The sequence below is a fragment of the Erithacus rubecula genome, assembly GCF_903797595.1.
Source record: "Erithacus rubecula genome assembly, chromosome: 19".
Taxonomy (NCBI): domain Eukaryota; kingdom Metazoa; phylum Chordata; class Aves; order Passeriformes; family Muscicapidae; genus Erithacus; species Erithacus rubecula.
The window spans coordinates 333,496-345,568 of NC_136671.1; the positions used below are offsets into that span (position 1 = coordinate 333,496).

Sequence of the window (12,073 nt, forward strand, 5' to 3'; positions counted from 1 at the left end):
GGAGCAGGAACAGTTGTGATTTAATAATTTCCATTCTCTACAAATCCAGTGTACAGCAGAGATGAGCTGTGGTCCAGCTCCTGGTGCTCCCCCTGCCCCTGGTCCATTATTAGAACCAGGGACTGTGGGCAGGGCAGGAATGGTACAGGGATGGGGCCAGCCCACTCCCCTCACCCCTCCTGCTCTGTAGGATGAGTGCCTGAGGATGGACAACCCCAGGCAGCTTATCCCAGTGGGATGGGGGAGAGCCTGGATCTGCCCAACTCTGGTCAGTGCAAAGCCAGTGAGCAGGCAGGTAGCTGTCTGGGACAGGCAACTGGGGCTGATCCCACCCCTTCAAAGGTCTGGTGGAGGCAGAGCTCCAACCCTGGCAGAGGCTGGAGAAGCTTCTGGCTGAGGCCAGCTTGTCCTCAAGTCACCCAGCCAACCTGAATCTGAGCCCATGGGCACAAGGTAAGTGGATAAATCACCCCGTGCAATCCTGCCAGGGAAAAAAGGCCAGGACAGTGTTCATCAAGGCACAGAGTGGGCTGGCAGGAAACAGCCCAAGAGGCTGTGGCATGGCAGGAGGACATCCCTGGGGTAGTGCCAGCTGGGGCGATCCCAGAGGCCACCAGAAGGTGAGATGGTTCAGTGGTTCAACAGCAACAAGGACACTTCTCGCCCCGGGCAAAGGGGGCTGGGGGAGCTGCAGCAGAATGGGATGGGCAGTGGTGCCAGTGATTCAGAGTGAAGGCACAGGAGCCCCCGGGCTGGGGCTAAGGTCAGTGGCTGAAGAGGTTTCCTGTGAGGAGCCTCCTCTTGACCTCTTTCCAGAGCAGGTCCCGCTCGCGGTTTGCCCGCTGCATGAAGCCCCTGTTCTCCTGGGCCCGGCGCGACAGGTAGGGCAGCACCTCGCTCACCGGCCCGTAGGGCACGTACTTGTACACGGGGAAACCAGCCTGGCCTGCAGGGACAGAGGCTGAGCATCAGGGGAGTGCTGGGAGTCAAAATGTGCAAAACAAAGAAGGTAAAAAAGGAGGAAAAAAGTGAAAATAAAAAGAAGTGAAAAGGGAAAATAGGAGGAATATACATTAAAAGGGGAAAAAAAGGAGCAAGGAGGAAAAGAGAGGGGAAAGGGAAGAAAGACTCAGGAAGGGGGAGAAAAAAGGGTGAAGGGTAAAAGAGGTGAAGAAAAAACAAAGGTGCAAATTAAAAAAGAGGGGGGAAGAAAAAAAAAGCCACCTGCCCTTCCCTGCCTGCCCTCCCATGCTCTGAGGGCTGATGGGGCAGGGATGAATGTCCAGGAAGCTGTGGCTGGGCACTGGGAGGGGGATCCCAGCAGCAGAGTCTGGGAGGAGCAGCAGTACATCCTCCCTGGCTCATCACCAGGAGCTTGGGAAAGCGCTAGAGGTAGCGGGCTGAGGTCACCAGGAGCCCTGGGAATGTCAGCAGCCAGGGCTGGGCCAGCTCAAGGAGCATTCAACCAGAAACATCAAGTTAACACATTTTTCCAGCATGACCAGAGGAGGCTGCAGATGGGCAGCCAAGCCCTGCTTCCAAGAGAACTCCAGGACACAGCAGCATCTGCGCTGGACAACTGCCCAGTCTGCCTCCTGCTGCTCTGCTGGCCTTGGGACTCTGTTTTGGACACTGCTGTGGGAAGGGAGTTCAGTCCCTGACCTGGGCTGGGTAGCTGGACCCTTGTGTGTCCTTCTGTCCAGGCCCTGGCAGTGCTACTCCGCTGCCTGGACTTGTGGCCAAGGTCACACAAGAGGCTGGTGCCATCTGGTCAGCAGAGAGCCCAGGATGCGCCTCCCATGGAGCCCAGCGACAGCCCCTGGCCGAGGAGGTACAGGAGAGGGTTTCTATCTGCTGGGACCAGTCTCTGCCCCACCCTGGAACACCCCAATCTCTGCTCAGACTCCAAAGAGGGAATGTCCCTGCCCAGCCACTACAGGGTCATGGAACTCCAGGAGAGGGATGTGATTCTTCATTTATATCCTCATCTACATCTTCCCCAAGCCCCACAGGCCTCCTTCCTTCCTCCCTTCCCTCCATCCTCCACTCCCATCACTCACCCAGGGGGAAGGTGATCTGGTCACACATGCCCAGCAGCTGCCCAAAGCACACCTTCTTGTCTGAGGGATGGATCCCCAGCTCCATCATCCTGCAAAATAAGCCTCAGCACAGGGGGAGAGCAGACACAGCAGAGCTCACCAGGGAGTGTGTCCCACCAGAGGATTGGGGATCATCTCCAAATAGGAGAGTGTGGCACTGACCACATCCCAGATGGATGCTGGGATGTAGAGCTTGAGGGATTTGTTTTTACAACCACCTCTGGGTTGGCGATGGGACCAGTTCTGCAGCCAGTGGGGCCACCATGCTGTACCTCAGCTCCAAGCCCAATCTAAAGCCCTGAGCACCAGGTGGGAGCCAGGATCCCGCCAGGTGAGCCTAGGGGGAACCTGACAAACCACAGCACATCTCCCCGCATCTCTGCTGGGCCCCCACATTCCTCAAGTCCCTTGACCCTGCCTCACCACGCTGCCTGCCCAGCACTCACCTGCGCAGGGTGAACTTCACCGTGTCCTCATTGTGAGATGCCACCATCACGCTGGCTTTCCGGCTGTGCTTGATCTCCTCCAGGACATAGTCCAGGCACCTGTAAGGCAGGATGGGTCTCTGGTGAGGCCTCGTCCCACTGGGGCAACAGGCAACAGCGTGGCTGGGGCTGTCCCCTACCTGTGGTACATCTCGTTGGTCTTCTCATAGGTGGGGTTGATGGGATCCTCATAACCCATCTGAGCTGCCCTCTCCCTCTCCTGCTCCATGTAGGCGCCACGCACCAGCTTGGTGCCAAAGTGCCAGCCCTCCCGGCGCGACAGCTCCACGTCCCCTGTCACGTTGTTGTAAGCCTCCTGCGACCAAGTGGAGGAGATGGCACAAGATCATTGCTGCAGTGCCACCTCTGACTGCCTCAGCAGCTGTGCTGTAGCACTGCCATGGCTTCAGGAGATGAGGTCTCCATCTGTCCCCACCAGTGCACTGGGACATGCCAGCCTCACCTTCAGGTAGCACTGGTAAGTGTTGTAGATGATGGGCCGGCTCTTGTTGAAGCGGCGCTGCGTCTCCACGGTCAGGTGGCTGATGGCTGGCTGGAAGTAGCTCTGCTCTGCATCTACCATCAGCCTCACACCCTTCTCCATGGCTCTCTGGGGGTGAATGACACCTGGGTTGGGTTCATGGGAGCTGCCTGCTCCATGTGTCCCCTGTGTGGCTCTCCCAGCCCTAAGGCCACCTCACCTTCGCAAGAACATCCATGCGCTGCAGCACCCTCTTCATCTGCAGCTCCTCCTCCTCGCTGAAGCGTGAAAGCAGAGGCTCCAGCTGCCCAGTCTGAAACAAGAACTACTTTGTGGCACCCTGCCTGCTTCCAGCTCTGCCCATGGGGGACACAAACACCCCTGGAGGGAACTCATCCCCAGGACTGGTGACCCATCCCACTCCCTGAGCCCCCACCAGCCAGCACGGCATGGCAGGGTGCCCACCCTGCCAGCCTGGTAGTTGCACACTGTGGTCACAGCATGGCTGAGCTTTGCAGCAACCAGCACCTACTGGAAAGGGCACGAGACCCTTGCCCTGCTCCCACAAACACTCTGTGGGACCACTCTGGGCTACCCACCTTCCTGTTGGGGATGAGCAGAGGCTTGGAGAGCTTGGTGCGGTGGTCAAACAGTCTGTTCCAGTCCAGCAGGTCCACAGTGCTGGGAGCAGAGAGCCAGGTCCTTGCTGGTGTCTTGCAAAGGCAGGGGGCTCTCTATCAGCTCCCAAACCCCACCAGCAGGAAGGACACATGACATGTGCCACATTGTCCTGTCTTGTCACCTCCACCCAAACTCCCCCTATGTTCCATTGCTGTGCTGACCCAGAGCTGGCCTTTGGAGACCTCCCCTTGCTGCTGCCCCAGGGATTTGGACACAGTCCCCCAGTGTCCCTGCCCTGCAGCACTCCAGGCTAACTTACCTGCTCGTGCCCAGGTTCTCGCCTGTGAACCATTGCTGGCTCTCTGCCTTGTCTGCAATACCCAAGCTGGCCAGTGCATCCTGCCACCAAAAGAAGTGTTGGGCTACAGGGGTCTGTCTGCTTGAGGTGTCACAGCTCAGGGTTGCTTTGGCACCTCTGTGTCCATGGCCACCTCCAGCAGTGCATCCCTGCAGCACAGCCTCCTCCCACAGGCACCACTCGCCTCACCTGCAGCTTCTCCAGCTCCAGCTTTGTGTCCAGCACTGCCCGCCCGGCCTGGCCCTGCTCTGTGGCCATTTGGTGGAAGAGCCTTCGCCACTTCACCAGCACCTCTGAGAAGCGCACCTGTGGGGACAGGGCTCCAGGTGGGACACCCAGGCTGGAGCCTCCAGTCCTGCCAGGGCTTTGCAAGATCACACCCAGCCCAAAGCAGATGCTGACCCCAGAGCAGGGCACCTTGGCCAAGCCAAGCAGTAGAGACCCCACACATCCCCCTTCATGTTGGGACCTTTAAAGTTCTAAGCTCTTTGTGTCTTCCCAAAAGTTGAGGCAGGGTCTCCAGGGGTCTTGGGCTCACAGGGGACAGGCTGTTGGTGCCCACTCCTTACTGCCATTAATTAGAGATGCCATATGGCATCTGCCCCAGCAGAAGCATCATCTGTGGCCCTGGCTCTGCCCCAGCACACTGTGTCACACCTCTGGCACTCACCAGGAACTGGGGTCTGGCCAATGCTGTCAGCTTGATGGCAGAGAAGCCGTCATCTGAACTGCCACCTGGATGGAGCCACAAGGACAGAGTCAATCTAACCATCAGCCCTTGGGCAGGAGAGATAGGTGGTGGTGGGACTGAGAGATCCTTGCAGTCCCCAGAGCAGTGGGGCTGTCCAGGACACCTGGAGCACTCACTTGAGGCATCAATACAGCGGAGGAAAGTCTCCATGTGTTGGTCACACTTGGCCTCATCAGCGTAGAAATAGGTGTGGGCACCAGTGATTCCACCATGGTGATCCCCAAATCCCTGATGGGCTCGGAATCGCTTCTCCCTTTTTTCTACTCCTGCAGTGGAAGAGGTTGGAGATGGGCCATGCCCTACCAAGCTCCTACTGCCTCCCCAGGAGCTTCCAGTGTAGGTGAAGGGGAGAGAGGCTCTGGCTTGGACCTCAGAAGAACCCCCAGCGCTGACATGGGCTCTGCTTGCTCTGTGCCCAAGCAGAGGCTGAGTCTTTGCTGAGGGGCAAGACATGGCCAAGAACCATGTTGTTCTTCATCCAGCTCATTTTTTGAGGCTGTGGTACCTGGGTCCTTCCCCCACAACACCAGACCTGCAGTGCCTGGGCTTCCAGGCTATCTCCTGTCACTCACCTCCCATCTCCTTCTCGGCTGCAGAGGTGCGGGAGCTAAGAAGAGAAACAGGAAAGATAAGGGCCAGGTCAGCAACCCCCTGCAACCCTATGCTGATGGGCAGGGCAGCTCTGAGGCTCCTGTGCTACCATTCCTTGTGCTGGACCCTGCTGTTCCCTTGCCATCCCTTTGCTGATGGGATCCAGCTGGCAGGTCAGACACCTGAAACCCACCTGTGGAAGGGAACAGGAAGACCTGGGAGCCCTGAGGCAGCACAGCGAGGATGCCCCATTCCAGGGCTCAGAGTTGCACTCCAAGAGCCCATGGTAAGGACAGTCTGGTGGGGCTGGCATGCTCCATCTCCAACCTGCCCATGGTCCTTGCTGTGATGACATCCAGCCTCAACCCACTGCCTCCTAACCTTGATGGCACCAGCAGCCAGACCACAAAGCACAGAGCTTCTCCAGACCCTGAGCACATCAAGCCAAGGGTGCCTTGCTACCCCACGCTCCTCTGTGCCATGGCTTCAACAAACAACATCTCGTTTTCAACTCCAGCTGACCTCAGATGTCATTTTTAGCCCAAACTCTCTGCCATGGAGATAAGAGGGCTCTGTTACAGCCTGGGGGATGTTGGCCACGTCACGAGATCTTTCCTGAGCTTGAGTAGCTAAGCCTTCTTGCTGACACCCTAAACCCAGCCACAGACCTGAACCCAGGGAGAGCAGCCCTGGGTGGCAGCAGGGCCATCTCCTCCAGGAGGTCTCTGCCTTGGCATCCATGTCCCCAAAGTGGCCATGCCCTATGGGGAAGAAGCACAGTGCAAGGGAAGCAGCAACATCACCCATGGGGAGCCAGCAGGCCTGGACAGGAGAGCAGAGAGGCACATGGCATGGTCCCAGGACACGTTCTCCTATATGGAAACCCTGGGACAAGGATTTGGGGCTGCTGGAAGCACAAGCAACCAGAAACAAGGCATTCTCACCAGCCCCCTGCAGCCAGGAACAGTCCCACATTGCTCAAAGTGCCACAAAACCTGGTGTGAGCCAGGGGAGGAGCAGCTGGAGCTCATGGCAAGCAGCAAGCACCATATCTAGCAGGCTCTGCTCCCTGATTTTACTCACCTGAGGACAGGGAAAGCAGCTTTCTGTCTCTGAGTACAGAAAGAGGGTGGAGGAAAGGGAACAGGAGAGATCATACTCTCAGAAACAGGACTTGCCAGCAAAGCCCTTGCTAGGTGGAAGCTCCCTTTGAAGCAGGTGGCATGGCATAGGGGACAGCTTCAGCTGAATACGGCTGTGACATCAAGACACAGAGACATGGGTCCTGTGGGCAGGGGACAGCTCTGAGCCCAAGGCACATTTTGGGGCACAACATCTGTGGTACCAGGGATAAGTGGCTGGAGTGAAGGCACACAGCTCAAATAGCAAACAGCATCCCTTGGAGTTAGGGTGTTTTATGTTCCTGAAGATAAACACACCCTTCCCAGGAGGATTTCTGCTGCATGACTGCACCAGCTATTCCTTCATCCTCTAGGGGGGCATTCAAAGCAGTGCCACGGTGTCACTTTGTTCTTCTGCATCAAGCAAAATAAAGGAAGCTCCTTCCAGCTGAAGAAATAATTTCATCCTGGACATCAGCTGCTCACTTTGCAATATTAATCTTGGCCAGTAAAGCCATTCCCTCACCCACCAAGTGCCACTGAACCCAGCTTATACCTAACCATGCAAACCCACGAGTCTCCCAGAGCAGGTCCTATCTCCAGGTGCTGTCCAGACACTCCTGGCAGGCTGTATCCTGACAGGAACAACCTGAAAGTTGAGCTCAGAGCCTGGGAGCTCACATTTGCCTAATGCAGGTTGTGAGGACTTGCTGGATGGCTGGGAAGAATAATCCACCTTACACAGAATGGGGCTTTCAGGAAGTTTTGGACCAGGATAAGTAAACCAGCTCAGGAGCAGCACAAAGGACCCACTGTCAGAAATAAACTCTTTGGCCCTGGAGGTTACCCAGAGGGTGCCAGCAGCACAGCGTGTTTGCTTTGCTCAGCAGCAAATGGGTCTGGCAAAGGGGATGAAGGATCAGGGGGAAGCTGTCCTTGAATTACTACATCCAAGGAAAAGACTTGTGGTTACATAAAGTCCATTTTGGAGGTATAGGTGGCACTTAAAATCCCACAGATAGAAATAAAGCAAAGGTCTTGGCAGAATAGACCTTCAACCTGCTCCATGTGAGAGTTGCCAGCACACACCAGCCCAGGAACTACCCCAGGACTGCCTTGGAGAGCTTCAAGTTAAACAGAAGCTGCCCCAGCTGCATGTGCTGACAGAGCACAGGTGGCAGCAGCACTGGGAACAGGAGAAGAAGGGGAGGTGGCAGCTCTGGGAGTAGCATTGACCAGGATGGGAACAGTGATCCCACACTGGGGCAAGTGTCAGATATCCACACAAGGAATTTCTAGAGGAAGCCAAGTCCACGCTCTGCATGGCAGAGCCTGAAGAACATCTGACAATGCTAGGGGCAGGATGGTCCCTGCCCTGTGTCAGCACAGCCCTAACCCATCTGCAATCTTGGGATGCATGTGGGCCATCAGTGGCCCCAAGGCTGCCAGGAGGCTACAACCAACTCCACTATGGGGTGGCTTGCTGTTTCACCCCTCAGTTACAAGAAACCCCTACCCAGCGTTGTCTCTCCACCCCCACCCAGAGTTGCAGCCATGCTGAAGCCATGCTGAACCCCCAGCCCTCTGCTGCCTGCAGGACCCTTATTTTCCAGCTGTGTCACCATGACCTGGCAGCAGCCTTCAGCACGTGGCTGAGGCCTCCTGGAATAAGCTGCCAGAGTCCTGGATGCCAGCCTGAGCAGGGCAGGCAGGGGCCTGCAGCAGGCAGGATAAGTCACTTCTTGCCCATTTTGCATTGCTGTTCCCAGCCAAAAATGCTGTGCAAGAGGTGCCACAGCCCATTGGTGGGATGGAAAGGGAATTTCCCTGCCATTATGTTGGGCTTGCTCCAGAAGAACAACAGAAGATGGCACCAAGAGGCCAAAATACCCACTGTGCTGTGGTTTGTAACTCTGCTTCCTGGCTGGCAGCAGCACAGTCCCAAAGGGAAGGACACAGCTCTGGAGTGCAGCAGTTGTGAACCCAGGACTGTCCAACCCTCTCAACCACATGCAGCCCTGGCATCAGCCCTGGCAGAAGCACTGAGAATTTGGGATTTTAACCCAAGCAGAGCCAGAGAGGATCCAGAGTGATGGTTGGCAAGGGACACCATTCAAGATAACCTTTTCAATGCCACCCTGGGATTGGTACCTGTCCATAGAATGACAGAACATCCTGAGGTGGAAGGGACAAATGACGACATCAAGTTCCACTCCTAGCCCTGCAGAGGACAACAGTCCTACCCTATGCTGATTGTCCAAACACTCCTGGAGCTCTGGCAGCCTTGGGACCATGACCATTCCCTGGAGAGCCTGTTAAGTGCCTGACCATCCTCTGGGTGAAGACCCTTTTCCTGATATCCAGGCAAATCTCACTGGGGCTTGGGCAAGGATGCACGAATGGCCCACACAGCACAGGCAGAACTCATGCAGCCAGGAGTACCACATGTGCAAACCCTAAATCTGCAGCAGGGGAGGAGCAGCACAGTCCAGCCAGCTCACAAACCACTGCCACCCATCAGCAGGAGGGATACAGGCACAGGCAGAGACTGTGAAAATCTTCTATGGTCACCCATAGGAAAGCCCTGGCACAGAGGGCAGCAGTGCCAGCCTGGCAGCACCTGTGCTGCTGGCTCAGCCCCACAGGAATGCTGAACTCTACCCCGACTATGGCTGCGTGTCCAGCCATAGCTACACACCTTCAAGGCAGCCACCCTCCTGCCAGGAAGCAGCAGGGTGTTTTGAAGTTTTTCTAGAAAACCCCCCAAGTTTGTGGCCCATTCTGGGATGGCGCAACCCTGCCTCCCCCTGCCCAGCTCCCGTGCCCATGCTGCCCTCAGCAGTGCCTGCTCCCACCACGGCCACACAGACCCTTCACTCCCGGGGATGTATGGCAGCAGCAGCAGCGAGGGGCAGTGGCCCCGCCGTGGCACATGGGGGTCCCCGATAAGCAGTGCCCGGCTGCGGAGCAGAGATAAGGATCCCAGCAGCAGCACCTGCAACACCACCCTGACTCACATCCTGCACGAAAACCACCCTAAAAAGCCGCTCCCGCTGTGTTTTTACCACCACGTGACAAACACATGACAGCCGGACGGTGTCCCAGCTGCCAACAGGGACTGCCCTGAGCAGCTTTCCGCGGGGAACAGCGCGCCCCCAGCCAGTGTCCCGCGGAAGGGCCACCCTTGTCGCGGGGAGGGGGGACACCGCCCACCCCGTGACCGCGGCTTGCCGGCCAGCGGCACATCGATCGGGAGAGCAGCGGAGCGGAGCTGCCGCCTGAATAATGGAAAGTTACCGGCGGTTTTGGGCTGGTGCCAGCTCTTGGCACAGGGCGAGAGACAGTGAAGGCTGCCCGGGACTAGGGGGCAGTGCGGGAAAGGGGGCACGGCCCCAGCTTGAGAGAGAAATGGTGGAGGGTGGAAATCATGGAATCGTGGGATTGTTAAGATTGGAAAAGAGCTCCAAGCTCATTGAGTCTACCGAAATGTGAGACAGCATGCCAGTGTTTGTATGGTGGGGGATAGAGAGGGGGGCAGCATCCCAATGGGAAGGGGGAGGGGGACTTCAGGCAGGACAGCAGCGCTGTCTGTGCAGAGGAGTGAGGAGGACACAGCACTCCAGGGGCTTGGGGAAAAAGGGACCTGGCTGGCAGCACCCGAGAGGGAAGATGGAATGGATGGGGTCAGCGTCCCGTAGCAGATGGAGAATAGAGGTGGAAACCCCCTCAGTGTGTGCAGGAGAGTATTCGGGGTGCACAGCACCGCCGGGGACAGGTTGCACTCTGATGTGTGCACGGGAATAGATGGGGACAGAGGCGGTACAGCAAACGGGGGGTGGGGGATGGGGGGGGGGGGGCAGCAACCGGTAGGTGCAGAGGGGCGGGGTGAGAGACAGAGCCCAGTATCGCAGTGAGCACCGCTCCACGAGTACAGGGCACTGCCACCCACGTGTTCTGGGCACTGCCACCCGCCGTGTTCTGGGCACTGCCACCCCACCCCCTGTGTTCTGGGCACTGCCATCCCATGTTCTGGGTACTGCCATCCCCCGTGTTCGGGGCGCTGCCATCCCATGTTCTGGGTACTGCCACCCCACCCCCTGTGTTCTGGACACTGCCACCCGCCGTGTTCTGGGCACTGCCATCCCATGTTCTGGGCACTGCAACCCCACCCACTGTGTTCTGGGCACTGCCATCCCATGTTCTGGGCACTGCCATCCCCCGTGTTCTGGGCACTGCCATCCCACCCCCTGTGTTCGGGGCACTGCCATCCCGCCGCGTTCTGGGCACTGCCAACCCCGCCCCCCGTGTTCTGGGCACTGCCACTCGCCGTGTTCTGGGCGCCGCCACCCCCCGTGTGCGGACCATGGGCGGTGGCGGGTGGGGGGGGGGTGAGGCAGTGACGTAGGGCCCTGCAGCCAATGGGCCCGGGGGGCTGGGCGGGCGCAGCCAATGGCAGCGCGGCCAGGGGCCGCCCCCGGCCCGCCCCAGCCCCGCACTCACCGCCCGTCGCCCAGGTCCTCCTCCACGCTGTAATCCAGCACGGCGCCCACGCCGAAGGCCTGGTTCCGCCGGAGCAGCGGCTTGATGGCCTCCTGGTCCTCTCCGGCCACGAACTGCCCGTAGAACGTCATCTTCATCAGCCGCTCGAACAGCGTCTGCCCTAGCACTCGCTGGCACAACAGCAGCAGCTGCGAGACAGCGGCGGCTCAGCACCCGTCTCGCACCGGAGGAAAAGCCCCCACGACCCAAGACTGGCATTCCCCAAAACCGGCACCCCCCGGCTAGGGTCCGAGAACACCCCAACACGCGCACCCTCAGAAGGGGAGTCCCCCCGGAAGGGGAATGACACGTCCCGAAATGGGCACCTCTAGGGTGAGAGCCCAGCCAGTCCAGGATGGGCAACCCCCCGGAGTGTGAGTATTCCCGGCAGGCACCAACATCCTGCAAAGCAGGAATTCTCCTGGAACGAAAGATCCCCGCATTTGAAGCAGTCACCTCTGGAACGACAGAACCCCCATCCCGCACCGACAGATCCGGAAGGGGCACACCCCATCCTGGGATTCGCAGTTCCAAAATGTAACTCTCCCGAGCAAGAGCCCCCTCCAAAAGGGGACCCCCCGGAGCGGGCGGCCCCTGAGCGAGAGCTCCGCCGGTCCAGTGCCGGGAACCCACTGAACGGCGACAAGCTCCGCCCCGGAGCAGCCCCCCTAAGCCGGACCCCTTCCTCCACCCACCTCCCGGTTGTGCTGCACCAGCGGCTCCACGGCGCACAGCCCCAGCACCACCAGCCCCCGCAGCAGCTCCGCATTGCTCTTGCTGCGGAACGCCTCGCGCGGGTCCCCGAAATCCACGGCGGGCGGCGGCGGAGCCCGTTCCGCGCCCCGCGGCGGAGGGGGCGACCCCGGCCGGGGTCCCGCGCCCGCCGCCGCCGGGGAGACCCCGCGGGGGGCGGCGGCGGGCGCGGAGCGCGGGCGGCTCGGGTGATCGCTCCGGCGAACGGCGGCGCGCAGCACCCGGGCGGCGCTCGGGAGAGCCATGGGCACGGCGGGGCCGCCGCCCGCCGCCG

General features: G+C 59.0%; 1 protein-coding gene across 1 annotated transcript; it reads right to left on the reverse strand.

Moving 5' to 3' along the window:
- PRODH (proline dehydrogenase 1) lies at window positions 1–12,073 on the reverse strand. The gene is made up of 14 exons (XM_079322182.1): window positions 11,742–12,073; window positions 11,008–11,195; window positions 5,368–5,402; window positions 4,912–5,061; window positions 4,715–4,779; window positions 4,234–4,350; window positions 4,006–4,085; window positions 3,665–3,746; window positions 3,286–3,378; window positions 3,048–3,194; window positions 2,725–2,900; window positions 2,546–2,644; window positions 2,061–2,149; window positions 1–946 (listed from the first exon to the last, which is right to left on the reverse strand). The coding sequence occupies exons 1-14, from the start codon at window positions 12,042–12,044 to the stop codon at window positions 765–767; spliced, it is 1,806 nt and encodes a 601-aa protein (XP_079178308.1). The 5' UTR covers window positions 12,045–12,073; the 3' UTR covers window positions 1–764.